Source organism: Melanaphis sacchari, unplaced genomic scaffold, assembly GCF_002803265.2.
Source record: "Melanaphis sacchari strain LSU unplaced genomic scaffold, SCAv2.0 Contig54_pilon_pilon, whole genome shotgun sequence".
NCBI lineage: Eukaryota > Metazoa > Arthropoda > Insecta > Hemiptera > Aphididae > Melanaphis > Melanaphis sacchari.
The window spans coordinates 2,155,884-2,179,413 of record NW_020271380.1 but is presented as its reverse complement, the minus strand read 5'-3'; the positions used below and the strand labels follow the sequence as shown (position 1 = coordinate 2,179,413).

Genomic DNA, 23,530 nt, shown 5'->3' with positions numbered 1-23,530 from the left:
TTTTTTTTTACTAACTCGTTTGAATATAAATTAATTTGGCAGTGTTAAAATGTTTCATTTCAATGTATGGACTGAAAATGTTAAGACAACATAAACAATATTTAATATACAAAATAAAATTTATAATATTTTTTATTTAACTATTTAATTTTTATCTCCTATATTATTATTTAACATTAGTTATTCTTGTTTTTAATTGATAAAATTTGGTTGTCATAGAAAAGTTTTTGTTTTATTTTATTTCTTTTATTAAATGATAAATTTAATTTACGTTTGATATTTGTAAGATAAAAATGTCTTGTAATCAAGATAATGAATGGGAATATGTACCTGTAGAAACAGCAGATGAGATTATGTTGTGTGGAGATGTAGTTGAGAGTAAAAGTCTAAAAAACTGGAATAGATGGCTTAAAATAAGAAAACAACAACATAAATACCTTGGTTTAATGGTAAATATTTGACTGTAGTATGTACACATTTTAATAATATATTTTATAGGTATGTCGTAGTTCTACATCGTTGTTAATGAATAGATCTGATACATTCAGATCAAAAGTTGAATGTAAATGGCTGGTTGATGTAGCCCATAAGTTAAAAGCCAATAATGAATATTGTGCTGATTTTCCTTATTCTATAAATAGAGAAATAGAAAATTTTACTTGTATATATACACCAGATGTAATACGTACTGAAAAAGGATTATTGGGCATTAGAAAAGATGCTCGCATTGATTTGCAAACACCTAATAAAGTGTTGCTTAATAATGAATTAAATATTTTAAAAAGTTTAGTACCTTTTAAAAGTTCTGAAAAATTAGCTATTATTGGGAAAAACATTCTTAAAAAAACTATAAATCACAAATTTGATTATAAAGGTACTATCCCATCTATTTATTTTGAGTCTGCTCATATGAAAAATAATTGTAATATTGCACTAATTTATGTTAGGGTAAATGATTTTATAATAAAATCAATTAAAGACAGTTATTTATGTATGACAACTGAATTAAAAACAAAATCAAAACCAGTTAATACCGTAAAAATAAATGAAGATTCTTGGGATGAGATAATAATAGAAAATTGTGGACAAATAAGTGTCTACTATAAATGGATAAAAGAAGAATATACCGCTACAAAATATGATAGTATCTTAAAAGAAAAACCAAAAAAAAGTTTTTTTTTTGACACCAGGACCAATATTTTGGGTCCTGGTCAAATTAAACGCTTAACAGTTTTATTCAGACCTACACAAACTGGGCCTCACAGAGAAATGTGGTTTTTACAATTAAATGTTTTGGAAAAATTAGATCATATAGCTAGGATCAATGTACCTCTACAAGGATGTGCTATTTCCAATGTTGACAACATGTTATCTATAATAAAAGTAAGTAGATAAGATAAGTACCTACCTATTTATGGAATATGGACCGTTATATTCAATGTTGTTGGTACATAATTATTAACAACCTAGACAGCTGAGCCTTAGCCAACACTAAAAACTTAAAAACAATTATTTACTTGAAAAAAATGATACAACCTAATTTAGATCATATACCAACTACAATATATTTAATACAAAATATTTTGTGTTTCTGGTAGGTACTACATAATTTTTTCATATAAACTTAATTAAGCCAACATATTTCTATCAATAGATACATTATATGTACGATATACCTATTACATATTTTATTATCGTACAGAAGTAATAATGACTTTAATAAATTTTAAACAATTTAACTAGATAGGTACCTACATACTTAATAAGTATACAGTGTGTAAACGGTAATCGAGAACATTCAATATCTTTGCGTAGAGACCTGATATTTGAATTCTGTTTTTTTGGTAGTTGTTATGACATAAAAATACACATTTTTATGGTCTTTGAATTTTTTTTACTTAAATAGTCACGCACATGCGCATGTCAACTTTTTTTTTTAATGGCAACCCCCTGCTTTAACCACTAATTATTTTTTGCCTATTTTTTTAATGAATTTTGGTAGTTGAATCAACTTTCTAAGTCCAAAATTGACCAAGTTACAGCAATTCAAAAAAAAAAAAAAAAAAATTAGAAAAAAAAAAATGCTCTCGATTTTCAGCTTTTTAATTGTAACTCTGAGAATAATTATTATAGGATTTTTAAAGATTGACATTTTTATAACTATTTATTACGGTGATATTAATACGTTATTTTAACTTCAATTACTGAATAATTTTCTCTTTAGTTTATGTAATAAATCATAACTTATTATTTCAGAAAAAACGTAAATTAGTATGTTGTTTATTTCTTTACATTTAATGGATCTATTAGAACGTATTAATAATTAATAACAAATTCAATTCTTATTTAAGTTACCTATTTATTTAGTTAATAAAAATCTAAAAATAAAAAAAAAATCTTTTTTTTGACACTCCCAATAAATAAACAACATATCAACTTTATCTGAATGAGGCATATTTGTCACGGAGTAACGCACGGTTTGAACGATGAAAAATATCGAAATGTTTAGTTATTTCATTTATCTCATCGTATTTAATTTTATATCAAATTGTCATACAGATAAAAGTTTACTATAAGGTAAACCTAATGTTTAATCAAAAGTTTGAACAATTTATTCGTTAGATTTTTTTTTTTTATTTTTAGATTTTTATTAACTAAATAAATAGGTAACTTAAATAAAAATTGAATTTCTTTTAGATCTAACTATGAGTAATTTTTTGAAATTGTTAATCAAATTAGTTCCCTTGCTATTTAAGTACATGAAAAAATTTAAAAAAATAGTTTTAAGTTCATTTAATTTCACATTATGGTCATTGTCATAAAAATGTCTACTTTGTTTATAGTAAAAATATAAATACAAATTAAATACCTATACGTATACATAGAATGCATCAAAAATTAAAAATTAGTTTTTACAATGTTTAGCTGCAAAATACTACATTATCTGAAAAATTTAATGGATTATGTACTAAGTCAACCAACAAAAATCATCAAAATGCATTTTTGGAAGATAAGTCTACTTTTATTGAAAAATATCATTATCACGACGAAAAGATGAAATATCTTTACCACATATTACAAACAGAGAATTCTAAAAGTATTGAAGAACTTCTAAACCAATGTATGCAACTAAAGCAATCACTTAAAGAAAAATACTTAGATATAATTAGTCAAACAGCTGTCATATTATTAAAAAAAGAAATTATTTTTGAACATAATCAGATGAATCAGCATGAATTAAACGCACATAAAATTATGTATATAACAATGAATTGTATTGATTTGATAATGAATACTTACGAATTTGATCATAATGAAGTTTGTCAAGAACTGTACAAAAACTCTGGTGAAAATCAACTGAAATTAATAAATAATTCAGGTAAATAATCTTAATAAATTAAAAATAGCATACTTATTTGATGAGTATTCTGGTTTGTAAAATTTTACAATTGAAATACCAGGAATATTATATTAAATTTTCAAACCTTAGTTATAAAAATAATTTCTATACATTTTTACCAAAAAATACATATTATTTTTAAAATCTCATGATTTTGACAAATTTTGTTAAAATTTAAGTTTTGAATGTATAATTAAAAAAAAAAAATGTTGTGTATATAGGTACTGTTATAATTTTTACATTAAATTTTTGAGAATCTTGATTCAGCGAATATTTTTTTATTGATACTATTGAAGAAAAAAAAAGGAAAATTTCTTATACCAATAAATATAATTTAAAAAGAGTGAAAATATTTGGAAAATTATACTATCTATAATCTAAATATTTGGTGAAAATTTCAAGTTTTTTACAGTTGTTCATTTATGAATCATAGCAAAATGAAGAAATTAATGTTATTGAAAATTGCTTTATTGTAAAAATTAAGGGTTTTCTTTGATTATCCCCCTGCGATTATTTAAAAGAGTATTGGCAATTTTATAGTTTTTTCTCCTCCCCTATAGTACCAACTAAATTTTTGTTACCAGAAATTACCCCCAAATTTTAAAATCGAAGCATTTTTACTGTCCTGAAGTTGCAGATGACAAACACTCGCATAAGTGTAAAATTAATACATATTTATTATAAAATTTAAAAATAAACGAAAATAAAAGTACCAATAAAAAAATATTTAATAATAGTAATAACCAAGGATTTAACATAACCATTATAACTTTCAACTTTAATGAGTTTAACTTTTTCCCGTAAAAACATTACATATTTGCGATTTTTTATATATCTAAATGACCAAGTTTGTTTAACTACTTTCCTTCAATTATTCACACTTTTATGTAATAATAAATAAAATAGTTTCACCAATAGAGCCAAAAAAATATGTTCTAAATTTATTGGTAAATAAGTACCTAACTGGATAAATATTTCAGATAATGAAATATCCGAAGTTGATATCACTACGAAACAAAATACTGATTACACTACAGTAAGCAAAGAATGGTTTGAAATGATCAAACCTATGATCAAGAAACGATTAGAATGGGCTGTAGAAAGAATATCAGATTATAATATCTTGTGGACAGAATGTAAACATGAAAATGCTAATGAGACTATAAAGGATGAACATAAAACAAGGATACTAGGAGTAGATTCTTATGAGCATAAAGAATGTAGTCTTTCACTTGTGAGACAATTTTTTATAAATAAATACTTATAATTTGTGTCCACAGAATATAAATTAATACCTAGTTATACACTTAACTATGTGGCAATGTGTCTACTTTTTAACAGGTTTTCACGATACTATGGTGATCCATTCGGGTCGTCCTTTATATCCACTTAATTTATTTTGAACAATAAACTATTTTCCGTTTAATTTACGTTTAAATTTTACGTTTAAAGTACTGATAACCAGTACCTACTCAATAAAATAAAAAGAAGACTTTTGAGTAATTATAGTCTAAGACATAGATCAAGAGTAAAATCACCCATTGCAAAAATATACCTACTTAATAAAAAACCATTTTTGTGCATTTTAATGGATATTAAATTATTTAATACAATATTTAAATAATTCAATTTTCATACCTTCAAAAATATTACTCTATAATGTTTGCAACAGGCCATATTATTCCACCACCTACTCAAAACACAAATAAAATGATTTTGCGTGAATGCGTTTAGTTTATGTTGTATGTGGGTCAGAGTCGTCAGAGAGAAAACAGATAGCGTGCTGATGTCTTTAGAGAGTATTTAATATAGATTATGACTTATGAACACCGATGGCTAAATATATACCTACTGATGCAGTGGTGCTTGGTAGGTACCTACCTTTGTTCTTAACTTTTTGTGCTATGGCACGCTGTTTGTTAGAATTGTCTATTGCAAAACGCAGACAGAATAAAGTTTATTTCATCACTCATAATTATAATTAAATATATTTTATAGTACCCGATAAAAATATGCCTGCGTCGATTATATAAATAAAATTGTAAGATATTTCAATGAAATCATTTTATTCGAGTTGAAATAATAATTATCATAGTTATCATATGAGTAAATTTACCACTGATAGAATACGATAGTTTATGATCAGATGGTCTAATAAGGAGTAAAGATAATTTTTTTGCTTAAAATGTGACCGGTATCCGACCACAAATAAGTATGGTTTACACTATACAGGTGTTGAAAAAAAAAAAATTATAAAATTTAGACATTAATAATTAATAAATAAAGAATATTTATATTTATTATTAATTTTATATAATATATGACAACAGTCAACATTGCATGTTGATAAATATATTATAGGTAGATACTCATATAAATAATACATAATATTTTGTCATGCATAGTTTTAATATAAATATAATAATAAAAAAGTCATAATATTTTGTAGTAATTTATTTAGCATAATTAAATGCAACATACTTCACGTACGAATAATGCGATATTAGTTTATTTTTAAAATCAGTTATCTTAGCTTTACTAGACCTACCACATTTTAACAAAGTAGATTTATTTTTGGTGTATTCGGAATATTAAAATTGGCGCTATTTATTTTAATGTAAGTGACACATAACGTTAAAAATGTTGTTGGAGTAAACCCATACAATTAAGTTGGCCCTACTGCGGCTCAACGTCGGCCGCGGGCCGTTATGCCATAGCGCTTATTGCACGCGGGCTCGCGTAACCGGATATCCGGCAGCCACATAGGTAAGCGGCGTGCTGATTGTCTTTTCGCCCTTTTTGGTTTTTCCGCCATCGACTGGACGATCCGTTTTTTTGACTTTCCGGTTACGATGTTTTTTACTGTGCCGCTTCCGCTTTATTAGCTGTGTTTTTGTCCAACTATCGCAATCTCAAACTTTCGCATTCGAGACTCGAGTCACGTGTTTTGTTGTTCTTTTCGTTGTTTCGTGTCGTGTTTACTACGTGCGATTTACGGTGCCCAAAAATGTGGTTGTGTTGTGACTTAATTTTGTCCGAAAAGTCGTTAATCGCTCTCTCGTTTTCTTTTTTATTTGCCATCATTTGGTGCAAGTATATACGCCCGGTGATTTAATCGTTGTTTATGCGCGAGTTGCGAGCGAAAAATGAACACTTGTCATTCCACCGTTCTGCTGTTCATAGTGAAACAAATTGTCACTTAGGTCTAGTGGTCCAGTGGTTTAGATTAAGGTACCGATTTGCGTAATTGTTTCTGGAGTATGAGTTTAGGAAAAGTTTTCTTTATTTTAGAATATTTTAGAGGGACTGACAGCCCCCATATTTTACTGTGTGGTTCGTTTCGGGCTTTTTTGCACTCGGTGGAATCGTGAAGATCCCACACTGAACACATCGTATGTTTTGTAGTAGCCGTGACAGGCAACATTGATATTGGAAGATTTTCTTATTTGAGTGAAGTTCTTCTACTTTGACCTTGGAGTAGCAAAAGAAGTTTAGTTTGAAGATGTCCTGATTAGACAGACTGCACGAGGTCTACCAAAAAAAGGGGTAGTGGAGTTTTAGTAGATTTTTGGATAACCTTTTTTAGAAACCTTGATCAGATAGCTTTTTGGATATTTAGTCCTTGTCAATTGAGGGATGAAGGTTCCTAATAACAACCATGAATGGTAATCTTTTGACTAATATAAATGGAAGGATATATTTTTGATTTTTAGAAATTTCACATATCTGTAAGAGTCGGTTTGCAGTTTGACACTTTTGGCTGTAGCTTTTTTCACTCAAAACTAGCAGCGTCATTAATTTTTTTTTAATTTGACATTTATGTTCTATTCTGATTGTTCATTTATTAGGTATCATTTATTTTCATATTTTTTGATCATTGTTATGTATCCAATCTAGTGATATTGAATAATTTTCTATTAATATTATTTTTATTTTAATAGAAAACCTCATATTTGTAATTTTATCACAACAGTGTTATCATATTCATATAAGTATATTCTGATGTCACTTTGTCCTAGAGTCTACAGAGTTCCACTTAATAAAGTGGAATAAAAACAAGATTTTCCTTTTATTTATTTTAGAGCCAGTACCAACCTCTTTTTAGGAGTGTTTGAAAACTGTTCTTCTTAAAACTATAAAAATCGTATTTAATTTATCTGTAAAATATTGTCTTCTTTACTACATTTGTTAATAACAAATTTTTCAAAAATATTTTTTCGGTAGTGGAGCGGGAGGGTTTCCTGGCATAGTTATGATTTTTTTCTGGGCAGATATATAATTTATTTGATAAATATAAAGTCCAAATACCACGTTACACTACGCCTTTATAGCGTTATGCTCTATATTGCGTATAATGCATATTTTATCCGTGATTATAACATAGTAATATATATTGTAATATATTATAATCAAATAATCTTATGTCGAGTATAAGTCAATGCATTAAAAGCTCTGGGGTGGGATTTATTCCCATCATCTTCCCCTATAACTACACCGCTGGGAGGGTTAAACCCCACCTTTACCCTTGCGCACAGGCCTGATAGTGTAATATGTTACCATATAACCGCGCACTAATCACCGTGGCCTGTCGGCCGTCATTCGTGTAATATAGTACTGTAATAGTGTAATGTCGTCTAACTCAGATATCAATAACAACAACAAAAATTCTAAAACGTAATACAACATTATTGGATATGAGAATTGAAAACATGCGACTACCACATCATCAACGCCATCTATCGGTTTCAATTCATATTATATGAAACATATGTAGAGCAGTAGAGCGATAAGCTTAGGACACAGTTGATAACATTATGATTTGTATTAACAATAACATAATATTTGCATTTCATTAGTCATAGTAGTAACCTGTTCTATGTACTGTATGCATAGTGCATACTCGTACTATAGTTTTCTTCCATCAAAACAGTACTTATTGTTGACTGTTTCACTGTTGTGTAGTAATATAGTGTGTATATACTTCTAATAATTATTGAGTATTTAACATCAATTTGTTTGGTTGTTTTTTTTTATTCAAAATTTATAAACATCATTTCACCTTGACATTTATTTGTTTTCTTTTAATTTCTTGAGACTATTGCTCTGAATGCGCCATTAGTTATGATAGGGAAATTGAAATGGTATTTAGTGCTTACAATCCTATTTTGGAGTTACATGAACGGTTAGTACTATATACAACATCGTTTTTGTAGACGATTCATGTGTAATATATTGAATAACTTTTTTTAATTGTGGTCTTTTTTATATTAATATTTATTACCTTTTCTAGTTGATGGTTATCAACTAATACTGAACAATAACAGTCCAGTAACCACCGGTTCAACAGTCACCCTGAATGCCACAGTTGTCGACGATAATGGTTTATGCGCTAAAGGAAATCTGTTGTTTATGTATGAAGATGATGCATTTCCAAATCATAAGTTGCAAGTATGTTGCTGACAATTATTATTATTATTATCATTACTATTATTTTTTTCTTTAACATTTAACAAACTGATGATTGGTAACTTATTATTTGGATTTATTTTCAAATTTTGGAAATAATTAAATTCTTGGTTTCATTCAATTTTAGACCAAGATTAAAAATTGTGAGGCAATATTTCACATATCATTTGATACAACAATTGGACCTTCAAATTATAGATATAAAGTAGAAGTTTCACAGGAATTAATTCCTTTCATCTTTCATCCAATTACTAGTGGTCGTGGCCAGTTAGTTGTTACAGGTAACATACTATATAATTTTTTTTTTGGTGAAATTATTTTTAAATTTATAGTCAAAATGTAAATGTAAACTTATATGGTTACATATAATATGTATGATAGGTAAAAGAAAATATATCATTTAAAAAAATAATTTATATGAATATTATAAATTTTGTATTACAGAAAACTTGAACGGTGTACTTCAACTATTTCAAAATAATACAAATATTTCAAAAAATTCTCCACGGACTATTTATGTGTCTACTAACTTAGAAACGGTTCACCGAGTTGAGATCAATTCTGCTGATTTAGATTATCTTAATAAAAGTGCCAATTCAACCACTGTTTACTGGTTTGTTGATTGTATCTATCAAGAAAATGCTACAAGTTATACATTTTCTAGTAACTATACTGAACCAGGCATTCAGCATGAAATTCTTGGCATTGTAGTAGCCAATATTTCCACATCTACACCTACAACTATACCTATACCACCTTTATCTACACCAATACCAACAGTATCCAATACCACAGTCAGTTCAAATAATTCTTCTACTAATACTACTATTGCTGATATTATATCTACACCTTCTACTACCAAAGCACCTTCTAAACCTGATGTTATATTTTCTCGTCATATAATCAATTCGACTATTACTTCAGACTGTGAACAAAAAAATCACTTTGAATTATTATTATCTGTAGCTCATTTAAAAAACCAGCAAAAATATGGATATTTTAGTCGTTCCGTACTTACCAAAGGTAAATATAAGTGTGGATACTAATTTTAAATATTAATAGTTAGTTATTAATTTTAAAGTTGACATAGTGTAATAAAACCCTATGTTTTCTTAGATCCAATAGCAAATGTTAAGACTCAAGGAAAAGTATGGATACAAGAAGGAGAAATGTTTAATCTTCTGGTAATCAAAAAATTATGTTGTATATTGTAACATTATTAAATTAAATATTTATTAATTAATAGGTAAATTGTAATGGTAGTGGCCCTTTCCGTTATTGTGCACATTATGTTCAAGGACCATATAATGATACTGGTAATGATTCTTGTATACCTGACAGAAATTTAGTGCAATGTCAAATGCAATTTGTGCACTATTTCCGCGAGCCAACCAACTATACACTAATTGTGAATTTGGCTAATGATGTTTCAAAAGTTGTAACTCCTATTGGAATTAATATTTATAAAGGTAATTTTTATTTTTTATATAAATTATGACAATATTATTTTATTTTTAGATTTTATTCACTGTATTCAATTTCTTTTTTATGTTTTTCAGTACAAAAACAACCACAAATATCTGTCATTGTTGTACCTGTAACTTTTAGTTCAATTGCAGTAATTATTGTTGTGTTTGGAATAGCTTATTACTTTCAAAACAGATCAAGGTACTATTAATAATTAATACTATTTATCCAAATAACCCAAGATATCATAAAACATTTTATGTTAACTGTTTTCACTTAACTGAAAATGTTTAACCTCCATTAATCTAATGTACCACAATTTTTTTCATTCAACATGTGGAGTATTTCGCCGAGCTGCTTTTATTAAAGTTTTATAAAAATTATTCATATAAAATAATGTAAAAATATTTCTGAATACAAAAAAAAAAAAAAAAAAAAACAATATTTTGATTAACAATAGCTAATAAACAAACAATACAATTAATCAGTAAAAATAGATTTTAAATTGGGTGTTATAAACATTAATTTTTTTATAATACTATTTTATTAGTACATACTGTATTATAGCAAAATTACTACTATGAAATCAATTTTTTTTAGTTTCTATAGTCATAAAAAAATTATCTTTCATAAAAATCATTTAAATATAATATATCAATATATATTTTTATAGATATATGGTAGAAGTAGCAGATTTTGATTTTGCCAATAATTCCGACATGGAATACAAAACATTTAGAGAGCGGCTACGTGATGCTATAAGTCAAGCTATTAACCGTACTCAAGACTATTCAGAGTATGATGGCAGTGAAGAACAAATTGGTAATTTGGCTACACCTCAAAATCAAAAGTATGGAAGTATGCAATGACCAAGCACTGTAGTCGGTCCAAACAGATGTAATGTCTAAATGACTATACATTGGACTGACAAATTAATATATTCTATAATGCAAGGGTTCTTAACCTTTTGAGGTCCACGCTCCCCTTCAAACTATTATATGAGTTCACGCCCCACCTCCTCACTACTATAAGATTGATGTATGCTTAATATTTATATATATATATGTATAACATACTTTAATGTTGGTTATTATGTTTTTTTTTTCAAAATTGTTACGCCTCCCCCTCTTAAAATGTTTTTATGCCTCCTTTGGGGGAGGGGGCACTCTTCAGGTTGAGAAGCTTTGCTATAATGTGACTTTTTTGTTGCTGTTCCTTAAAAAAAAATTTGATTAACAAATAACTTTTTAGCATTCCAAATTTTTAATTTAAACTTATGACTTAGAATTTTTTGTACACAGTATATTATTGTATTCATGAAGACTTGTATGTTAAATATCAATAACCATCACATTTTTACAGCAAATTTTAATAATTGGAGTCTTATCTATTTTTAGTTTTTCAGTAATAAATAAGACTTTAGTTATACATAGAAATAACTACAATAATTTGTATTTGATTATAATACATATTATTTATTTAGCATTTAGTTGTTATTATTATACTATTTTAGTAATAACCTACCTAATTTAAACATTATCTGTATTCATCTTCAAATAGAAAATTACTTCATGTATTCCATTGATTAATTTAGTTGTAAATAATGTATACGTAATTTAAGTTATCATATTTACCGTTTACTTCTGAACTTTCACTTTCATCATGAACTAGAACTCTTATAATTCATGAACATGATAGATCACAGAGTTCTTCCATTTTTTTATGTTAATCTTAGGGGCAAAAAAAAAACAGTATCTCATTTGTATATATTAGAATATTATTATTGACTAAAACCAATTAGTCCTAAATCTTAAATGATGGCAATTGATATATTATTATTTTATTTATTTGTATTTATATTGTGTAATATAATAAATAATACAACTATAAATATATAAATTAAATGATATTGTTATTTTTAAATTCAATAGTTTACTTAAGTAATGTATCTTGAGACATTTGAAAATAATAACAATATCTAATTTCCATGTGTTATTCAATATAAACATTTTTAATCGTACAAAGTATTTTACCTTTAAACATAATATTATTAAATTCAATTTTACTTTTTTTATATCCTTTAGTGTCACATTAAAAAATATATTTAATTATGTATTTAAAAAACTTTTTTTGTAATAACTAACTGTTAATATTACATATTATATTTTATTTATTTACATATCCTATAATAATTATGTGCCAATGTTTATAGCAAGGACAATATGCCACAAAGGCAATGACAATATTTGCATTATTTCTTATCCTAATTAAAAATGTCTCATTTTTTAGAGGTTTGATCTAAGTTAATTTATTAAAAATTTAGTATATATGATGGTTGACTGTCATACTATTTTAATGTAATTTATATATGTTCAGAGTCTAAGATGCTCAATGGTTAAATTGTTAGCTCATTAGCAACTTCTTAATATGAATATGTTTTTCTGAGTTATTTCTAATAATAATTATTATTTTTTCCAATTGAATATTTCTATGTTTTCAAGTGTGATTAATTTTTAAGATTTTATTTTTATTCATTAGAAATATGGAAAATGTCTAATTATTGTTGTAAATAGTTATATGTTGTAAAAATATTGGATTGCTGAAATTATACAAATTTAATATTGTTACTCACATTTCTTATTAACAAATTATTTTATTGTATAGTTCATTTTTTTATTCAAATAATTGTTTTTTATTTTATCTGTTTGTGAATTATTTAAATTGTATAGAAATCATGTTAAATATTGTTAGATATGTGTCTTTTGATTAGCAATAAAACATATGTACCCCTAGTAAATGTTATTTATTAAAATCTAATAAGTGTTGAGAATATTTAAATCAAAAACATCATAGAACAATCTGCACTTGATATTTTTTGTTGTCCAATTTTGGGCTTTAATCATTAATTAAAATTAATGTGGCTTGTGTGCCATCAAAGCCTAATAAAAAAAATAATAAATATTTTGACTAAACATAAAGTGTATGTCTAATACATTTTCATGATTATCCTTTCCTTATAATGTCCATTACATAGTTAATGAATCTTACTGTTATCTTTTATTTTCTATTGAACTCTCCAATGTAAATTCCAAAAATCAATCCGGATCAAACCCAACCTTATAAATGTTGCTTTATGGTTTGTTGTTTTCTGGAACTATAATCACCAACTATTTGTCCACATCTAATTATTTTTTCTTTCTATCTTTGTCCAATGCATCAGAAGTAAAGGGAGTATCAAAAAGAGTGATCATACATATGCAAGTAGTATTAGGTACTCAAATACTAGTTAAAACACTCGTGTCAAATCAATGCTCGACTGAAATGTTTAGTAATATAGCCATGCTTCCTGTTAAATTATTCCAAATATTGACCCATTCGCCCAATACCCATCTCAACATATTAAGCTGATATCCTTTTAATTATAACTCCTAAGATCCTAACAAATAATTGATATTAACAAATCTGGTCTGTGGCAAATGGAAAGCACCACACATCTATGTGATTATTATACCTACTTAGAGTGCCATTTTCTAATACGAACTGAAGAAGATATATTATTTTCTGGTTAAAATATTATTAATTATCTTTTGATCGTTTTCGTAGTGCAGCTAACAGGCACGTCGTATAAACAAAATATTTTTCTATATTACCTATTAAACAGATTTGCATACTTTTCATCATCAAAAAAAAAAAAACACATGTATATAATAATATATACATAAATTAAAAAAATGGCCCTTAATTCTTATGAGTTGTAAGCTAGAATACCTAAATATTTTAATAGGTAGGTATCAACAAAAAATTTGTATATATTTATTTGTGTTGATATTTAATGAGTAGGGTTCGGATTTAAAGGCAGTATAATTCATTAAAAAAAGCATTTAAATTCATGGTATACTTTTTAAAACATTTAACTCTGTTTGAACTATTTATAAATTAAAGGCATGAGATAAATACCAATAAAAAAATATTTACTGGATTGAAAAATTCATTACAATTTAATCCAAGATCCTACATAAGTTTTTCTTAAATCTGTATAAAAATATTAAAAACATTTAGGCACAATTCAAAATTGCAAACATTTTTAAACTATTTTGTTGTTAAATTATTAAAAATTAACCAAATTATTATTTAATAATTGAAAAAAAATAACACAATTTTAGTAAAATTTATCTTTAGTTTTATTAGGTACATCTATTAGAGTATTAGTATAATAATTTGTCAAATAAAATAATTAATTATAACACTATCTTTTAGTTTACATTTTTCTTCATTTCAAATTTTAAATTTAAAAGGGTCTAAATGGTCTAATAGCTTTACCTACTAATATAGTTTTTTTGGATTGTGAGCAATATTTTATAATTTGTTTGTCGAAAACTCCTTACACACATACTGCAGCTTAGATATTTTCTTATAATTGATAAATAATATTTTAATTAAAAACTTCTACGATGCGTTGGTGCATAGATACATGTATTTTTTTGTTTTGGGGGGTTTGAACCTGGGAACTCCTCCTCGTAAATATGGCACTGATTATGACAGTATTCTTCTTCTGATAATGGAAAGCAGCAAATTAATATTAACAAACATTTTTGATTTCAAAGTTCTTGATGTTTATTTTTTAATCACCTGCAGTATAACAATTCACGATAGATATTAATTTCTTATTTGATTAATTGTTCCTCAAATAAGTTTTTATTTATCTTAGACTTGAAGTTATCCGATCTACCTTTGCTACCGATGGTTAGATTAGGTTCGCTATGTACTCGGTGGTAGAATTATTTAGCAATTTTACAAAAAGTAAATTTTTCTATAAAAAAAAACTAGCTAATAACAACTATGCTAAATCAACTATTGTTTTTATTTTTAATTATTTTTTCTTTGTATTTTTATTTTTATCAATTTTGAATAGCTAAACCTGGACGATACAGAAATACCTCTTCTTAAAACCAGGATAAAAACCTAATTCCCAAATTTTTACTCTAACCTTAAAACTTTCGAGGATATATGTATATGGTTTTACAATAAAGGAATAATAATAATAAAAAAAAAAAACCGGCAATTAAAATTGTGGCTTCCACTAGATCAACTCATATCAGACGACAATGAAGATAAAGAATAAAATTTAAAAATACAACTACAGAGTTCTAATGACTATGCATGAATATTATTGGAAATTTGTAATTTTTTAATTACTCTATAAAACTTGTAAGAGTATGTGACATATATTATGTATAAATAATATAAATTAATTAATTACAATATAGAAATAAACTTTAAAAATTAAAAGTAAGTTTAATTCTACTTATAAGTTAATAATAATTATTACATCAAAATACATTTTTAAATTTGTATTTTATAATTGATTATATTAAGGTAAAGCCAACGTGAATGCCCTCCTCTTAGGACTCGAGGAGAACTTATTACAAAATAAATATGCAGTCAGCATCGAAATTAGTATTTGAAAATTTCAGTGTTTAAATTATTTCTTTTAAGTTTTTAATTTAAATAATTATAATAATTTAATAATAATTTAAATATTTTTATATAAATACATCCGACATTAGTAATTGTTTCCTTTAATATTATAAAAGTATTTAAAATAATTTAAATTGACAAAAAAATACATATTGTATTACATACTGTAATACAATATTATACAGTAATATAAAATACTTTTATTACAGTAACATTACTGTATACTTATAAATATGCTTAAATAAAACAATATGTTAACTTTTACACTCCAATGTATTAATTCATCAATATTTTTACTAAAAATTCAAAATTTCACATTTTTGCGAAATATTTCAAATTTCAAAAGTTCAAAGACTAATAAAAAATAACGGAGATTGCACCAATTTGATAAAAATTTAATTTTTTTAAGCATAATAGGTATTTTTTTATTTTATCATGAGGTACTAATTAATTTTAGATTTTTGATTAGGCAGTAACCTATCTTTTTTACTTGCAGTCACCGTCCAATCATAGTCACTATTATTTGATAGATTAATGTATAAATATATTTCCCAATAATTCATAGCTTTTAATAATATTCTAATTCAACTATTTTTATTAAAACTTAACAAACTAACAAATTATATTATATGTAATTATATGTAACCATGTGAAAAAAAAATAAAAACAACAATAATTAATAATTAATTTTTCTTCTATTCGAGATAAAAATGTGTTAGTTCTATTGTAAAGATATTATATAATATCGATACGGTAATACTTAATAATATATAAATATACTGATAATATTACTACATCTATCTATAAATAATAAATATTCATCACTATTCAATCGTAAGCACGACAAACACAATTTATCATTAATAATAATAAAAAATGTTAAAAATAATATCATATTCATTTTAATACGAGTACATGAGCGTACACAACCGCATAACATAATAATACTCATTAATCACAATATTGAATTAAATTTTTATGTAAGCATACAGAACAATATTTTATGAGCGAATGTGTTGTACAATTTACATGATGTTTCTTAAAATAAATAATTGTTATAAAATTATGACTATTACTTATTAGTACCGGTTTTACATAAAATAAAATATTAATATAATATTATAATCGATAGTTAGGCACGGTAAGTATTCTTTACAGAGAACCCATGTAAATGGTAAGTTCACTGCAAAGCAATGTGTGTTGTACATAATAATTTATATTACATAGATACTTAATACTTATAATAATAATAATTAATTTAATATATATGACACGCGTATGTACTCGCCACCCATATAATACATGTATATACGACCAGCCAATTATACATACCTATAATTATACAATTGATGATATTATAGGTATCTACACTCGTAAATAAATTTTAGTAATACATAGCTTTTAATTCGTTTGATCAATGCTGACTATATAATGCGTGTAGGTACTATGATTTAGACATAATTATTGAGTCACTAATTACGAGTATATTAAAAATAGATTTCTGTTTCCTGTATACTTTTATATTAGCTGCAGTTTTATTATACACGATACTACGGTAGTAAATTATATAATTGGTTATCTCATAGTACCTACCTATCTTTATGATCGTGAAAATTGTTGTTTGAAGGTCTTTGATTAAAAGTATAGTTAGATTGTGAGTTTTTTTGTAAACACATTACACATATAATGTATAAATTGTATAACAATGCATGCATCTAGAAGTTGTTACAAGACATTGGATAAAGTTCAGTATACTAGATACTTAGGTAATAATAATATCTAATAATCCCGTGTAAGTATAAAAGAAGGATGTAGTTAGTTGTTCTATTACTTATAATATATTGTCATAAGGACATACTTTTAACGTGTTATTATTTAGAAGTAGTACTCACATATATGCAGTATACATATAAAAATAATAATTGTACGCCTCCGGGGAATTTTCAGTAATCAAGTAGGGACCTATATGTACTAGTAGATTTAACATGTACATGTTGTTTTAGGTATTTATTCTAAATAGATATTATATACGAACAATTAAAACACACTTTTTTAAAGTTAGATATCAGATACTTAAGTGGTATGTTTGACTTCGGGCAAAATTGAAGGTAAATGTGTACATACCTACTATTATATTGCGTAATATGTTTTTTCAAAAATTCGCCCTTTTATTATTAAGAATCTCTTTAATATTTTTATAATCTAAATAAAGTACAAAATAAGTAAAACATATTAAAATTTAAAATATAACCACCCTACTGTGTAGGTAACCAATAATGTTATATATTATTTGTTGTAGATGCCTTATCCTTATCTACTTATCCTTATTAATTATAAATTCATAACTTAAATTACTTATTATATTTTTTACATAGTCAGGTTTTAAGTTCTCATATATTTTTATGACAACTCATACATTTTTAATTTATTATTTTTTAAAGTTTTTTTTTTTATTGTTGATTTAGGTATAAAATATAAAATTAATTGTATTTTATTTATAAACGTTTATGCTTAGATGTAAATATGTAACAATGTATTACATTTAATAAATTCAATTTATTTGTTCAGAAATGTAATGTATTAAAGTATTTAGGTTTTGATAAAATAATATTATTTTAATTTTCAAAAATCTGATTTAAAAAAGTAAAAACTTAAAAAAGATAATTAAATTAAATTGTAAAATATTAATTTTCTCTCGGACGAGTTATTTTTTAATGGCCAAAAATTATGTAAAAATAATATTTTTAAATGAATTAATATAGTTTTGAAATAATGACTGTTTTATCTTAAATAAATCACTACCTACATAGTCACAGTAATACAAAAATATATCATCATTGACATAATTGACGTATTGTACATAATAAATTAATTTTATTGTCAAAAATGTTTAATATGTCATCTCTATCTACTTTCAGCAATAATGCAATAATGCAATAATGCAGTAATGTGCGAAAACACGACGGTATAGGAGGTACCTACCTACATATAATATACTATAAATATGACTAAGACGTAGGTAAATTTATCATAAATCATAATTCATAATATTCTTCCGTGTGAACGTTATACCGTCTATCTAATAATCGTATACATGTATCAAATAACTTACCTATAATATGATAATATTATTATTACCCGTTTGGAGTGCGAGTGGTTCAATGCATACGAAACACGAAATAACGGTCAATAGGTATATATTTCGTTGTGGATCCCGGTATTTTATATAGGTAGGTACGTGTCTATAATAATATTATGCCAATAATAATATAATATTATGTGTGCGTTGCACACATTTCGTACTTAGTAGGTCTTGCGGGTCGTTTACTCTTAATGTAATTTCAAGCCGATTATTATTATTGTTATAATATTTTTTTTTCAATAAGGAAATAAAATCTTGTGCAATATAAAACAATTTGCATTCTCAATCGTTTCGGTAATGTCATGTTTAACATATTAACATAGTTATGTTACAATTTATGCGAATTCACACGTGTACAGAATTAGGCTAAGGTATGGCAGCCTAGAGTATTTTAACATAACATTAATTATAAACACACACATATATATATATATACCTATATTTATTTATTTATTTATTTATTTATTTTGTGTATGGACATAAAAATGTAATAGAATAGAGCTAACTTTAAATAATATATTTTCATGATGTCGGTTGAGAGGAATTGTTCAAAATAGTTAGAAAAATTATTATTTACTCTCTATAGCGAAATACAAGTGCAATTTAAATCTCTATAAATATAAAAAAAAAACCATAGTTATTCGATTTAATATCATTACATCAACATTTACAATTTGTAGATAAAAGCATTTGTGAATATAATACGATACCTATATAATATATATCTAACGAAAATTTAAGTTAATAATTATTATTTTATATTCAAGTCAAATGAGATAATTTATACCGCGTGTTTTTCAATTTTTTTAGTGTACAACTATCAGACCCAGTTAATGATGTTATTTTTTGATAAATAATAATATTGTATTACCTATAATGCTTTTGTTAATTAAAATTTAAAACAAATGCATTTATTAAATATTATTTTATTGACATCAGAATTTAAAAAAAATGCTTTATTAAAGAATAAAAGAGAACTTTTTGCATGCTAAGTAAGTTATTTTGTATATTTTGGCAATTTGATACATATTTTTGGAGCAAGTGCGTCTTTCTTTTACGTACCTTAATTTATATGTTTATCTGCTGTGTATATTTTTTAGTCACTAAATAGACTAGAACTATTAAATCTTGTTTTAAAAGTTTGCCTACCTAATGTATATGTGACATTAAAAGCGCGTCCATTCAATCAATAATAATAATTAGTAAGACACCACTACTTTGAGCTTGGTTTATATGTATAATTAATTAATATTATGTACTATTCATGTATAATAGGTAGTTATCTATATTTTACATATTGAAAAAACGTATATAGGTATAATATGTCTTGTGTTCATAAATATTATTCCTTAAATATAATTTATTATCAAATTATAATTCCCCATTTTACTCATATAGTCAGTTTTTGTCACAACCATGATTCTATATAAACATATTGGAGGTTCTATTATAATGTATAATGACAAAATCCGTTGATTGCATATAAGATACTCTGATTAATTCAAATTTAGAATACAACATGGATAAATTATCAACTACAATCACAGACTAAGATAAATCATCTATATCTACACCGTGTTATCAACTTATTATGATTTTGTAATAGTTTTACATGATGGTAAAAACATAAAAAACATTTCGAAACGTTCAGTTCATTAAATGATGTACGATACTAAATAATAACATAATTTTGATTCTTCATCAGGTTAAGTGCATATAATTAATATCATAAAATTGCTATTATCGTATTTAAAAAAGTCGCAGTGACGTTTTTAGACAATTTCTTAAAGAAAAACGCCGAATCCAATGAGTTCTATAATTCTATTGTATACAGTTTATCGAAAAATTATTTATACTTTAATAATATCGCTACAGCGAGTAAATGCAAAAAAAAAATATCGTAACGGCGTATTGTATTTAATAAATGCTGCATTAAGTTTTCAAACGTGCTAAGGTTTAGGAGAATTCGGAGAAGTTCTAATTTCTAGATATTCGGTGAGATCGTAGATAACAAGAATATTATTTATTGAGACGTTTCACCAATTCTGAAGGTACAAGTTCAAATTTAATATTATACCGTGGTATAAGTATTTCTCACGATTGATTGTCTCACATTATTGTATCGTAGGCTAATTATTACCGCGAAATTATCTTTCGGTCATGCAGTTTGGAAAACAGTCATCATCGTAGTTGTTTTCTTCGCATATGAAAAATTTTCAATCAAACTGTTCTTCATTAGTATTTTATCTATATTAATATAATTAATGGTGTTATTGTTAATTCAGTGTGATAGAAGATATCCCGGCGAAATTTGATTATGGTGCGTATATTTATGAACTTTTAATATTTATTTATTGGGTCGACGAAAATGCTTAAAATGCCTAAAATCAATACATTCATCGCTCAGCTCAGAATGTAAAAAATTACAATATTTGTACCTAATGTTAATTTATGTTTCATAAGAAATATACTACTAGCAAGTATTTATTTTTAATGCTAATTTTTACGTGCATATAAAATATATATTTAAGCCTTAGAGCTTTAGACGTTGCTAAAAATTGAATATTTCTTTAGATGGTGGTCATAGTAAAAATGCTGAGAAACATTATACTAATTGTTACTAGACAAGATGTATAAGTCAGTCAATTGTATATTATTATTCCCTGGTTTCTTTTGTAGGTATTACATACCTATAGTCTATGTAGACAATAGTTATTCACGTGCTTTTTTTTTAGCTTTGTATATTATACTAGTTTATGACTTAAAAAAATTATTAAAAGCAAAATTACTAAAGAGTTTTTGATGTTACAAAATGGATATACAAATTAATTAATTTGTAAATATGCTATTATATATATATATAACCTTCCTAATTTTTTGTGTTATATGAGATAGTACTTAGTAGTAATAATAAAGCGCAATAATTGCAGTACAATTTTCCCTTGGGTGGTTTAATATAACACATAATTTAACACGGAACTAATTATAGTGGGGGTTACAGTTTTATTTTTAATAACACATAAAAAAATAATATTATTTCGTATTCCGCGAATTCAAAAAGTTATACTATAAATATCAAAGCCTCACTGTATTTATCCATTTAGAGCGGCACAGCTATGTATGTTGGTGGTATTCTAACGCGGTGTTTTTTTATACATATATAAATATAACATAATAAAATAAAAAATTCTAATAAATACGATCATATTTCATACACATTACACTCGGTTAAAAGTAATTTTTAGCTACTATTTTCTAATATATACATAATATAGGCATTTTTACTTCATGATCCAAAAGAAATGTACCTACATATACAGTATTGTATGGTTATTATTTTTTAATTTTTCAAATTTAGTTTTATTTTTAAGCATATTATAAATCCATTATTTGTTTAAAATACTGAATATGATTATGGTTTGTTACAAATATTTCTTATAATTCTATATATATATGATTCGTGTATCATACTATTTACAAAAAATTAGCGGCGAGAAAAACTGCAGCCTGTAGTGACGTTATAGTTATTATATTACAGCAGCTGTAATAAAATCTTAAGTTGAAATATTTAGTTTTACCTAAAATAACATTTTTATTTATTAAGTAGATATAAGTACTAATATATATTTATGAAGAGGCTAATTTATAGGAAAAATATATTGCATGTTATTATATTAAAAGTAGAAATAAAAAATTTTCAATCATAGTACCTACATATAAAGTTTTATAACTTTGAATGTTTAATCAAAGTAATCAGACGGCAGGTAAATTAGTATACCTACTGCAGTTGTCATTTTATGTATAGTATTTCAAATATTAGGGATCGACAGAATGAAATATGAAAACAACTAAAATGCATAATTTTCTATTGTTGATAGTCAATTTTCTATGTAAATTTAAAGTTATTTAGGTATAGGTATAGTTATATAAAAAAAAAAATCAAAAAAAATCGACAATAGGTTTTACGCTAAACTGTTTTTTTAATTCAAGAAATTATCAAATAAATCAATAGTCATTTATTTAAAATGTTTATAAATAGCTCAGAAAGTATCTAAATATTTTGAAAGCTATACTGAAATCACGTCTAGGAATTTTGATATTAATATTTTTGAACACTTCAAGTAGGTTACAAATAAGTTGTTAATTTTTGTATTCTTAAAATATTAATATATCATCATATAATATACAAAAATACATAAACCATCTTGTCAACAAGGTGACCTAATAACTGTTAATTAATTAAAGTAATATACGATATTTTATTCATATCAATTAAGTATTGTTGTACACTCGTTAAAAAAATAATTTAACAATCAAAGAATAAAGGGAAATATCTGTGGAGTAAGATGGAAATTTTGAAGTATTTCTACACAATTAAAGTATTCAAGGTATTTATTTTTTTATAGTGGGAATATTATTTTTAATATAATACGTTTGAAATATGATATTTTTGAGATAGCACGAATTGAAAACGTCATAATAAAAATGAAAAAAAAAACAATAAAACACAACGTATTATATTAATATTAAAAACAAAAAAACTTAGGTTAAGAATTGTACTTAATAGTTATTTTAAT

General features: G+C 25.3%; 2 protein-coding genes across 2 annotated transcripts; both read left to right on the top strand.

Moving 5' to 3' along the window:
* Positions 1 to 293: 293 nt before the first annotated feature.
* On the top strand, positions 294 to 4,762 carry LOC112599790. Its single transcript, XM_025346853.1, has 5 exons — positions 294 to 449; positions 499 to 1,383; positions 2,926 to 3,379; positions 4,381 to 4,634; positions 4,742 to 4,762. The coding sequence occupies exons 1-5, from the start codon at positions 294 to 296 to the stop codon at positions 4,760 to 4,762; spliced, it is 1,770 nt and encodes a 589-aa protein (XP_025202638.1).
* A 2,794-nt stretch (positions 4,763 to 7,556) lies between these two features.
* Positions 7,557 to 11,621, top strand: LOC112599740. Its single transcript, XM_025346790.1, has 8 exons — positions 7,557 to 8,582; positions 8,691 to 8,848; positions 8,994 to 9,147; positions 9,311 to 9,889; positions 9,983 to 10,050; positions 10,113 to 10,335; positions 10,426 to 10,534; positions 11,007 to 11,621. Exons 1-8 carry the CDS (start codon positions 8,522 to 8,524, stop codon positions 11,200 to 11,202), a joined length of 1,548 nt encoding a protein of 515 aa, XP_025202575.1. The 5' UTR covers positions 7,557 to 8,521; the 3' UTR covers positions 11,203 to 11,621.
* Positions 11,622 to 23,530: the final 11,909 nt, after the last annotated feature.

Excerpts from the sequence above, each read along its gene's own strand:
- LOC112599740 (XM_025346790.1), top strand. The coding sequence starts at position 8,522 with ATGATAGGGAAATTGAAATGGTATTTAGTGCTTACAATCCTATTTTGG. Across the intron at positions 8,849-8,993 it reads TTCCAAATCATAAGTTGCAA|ACCAAGATTAAAAATTGTGA; the intron begins GTATGTTGCTGA and ends ATTCAATTTTAG. Across the intron at positions 10,336-10,425 it reads TGGAATTAATATTTATAAAG|TACAAAAACAACCACAAATA; the intron begins GTAATTTTTATT and ends TATGTTTTTCAG.
- LOC112599790 (XM_025346853.1), top strand. The coding sequence starts at position 294 with ATGTCTTGTAATCAAGATAATGAATGGGAATATGTACCTGTAGAAACA. Across the intron at positions 450-498 it reads ATAAATACCTTGGTTTAATG|GTATGTCGTAGTTCTACATC; the intron begins GTAAATATTTGA and ends TATATTTTATAG. Across the intron at positions 1,384-2,925 it reads ACATGTTATCTATAATAAAA|CTGCAAAATACTACATTATC; the intron begins GTAAGTAGATAA and ends TACAATGTTTAG.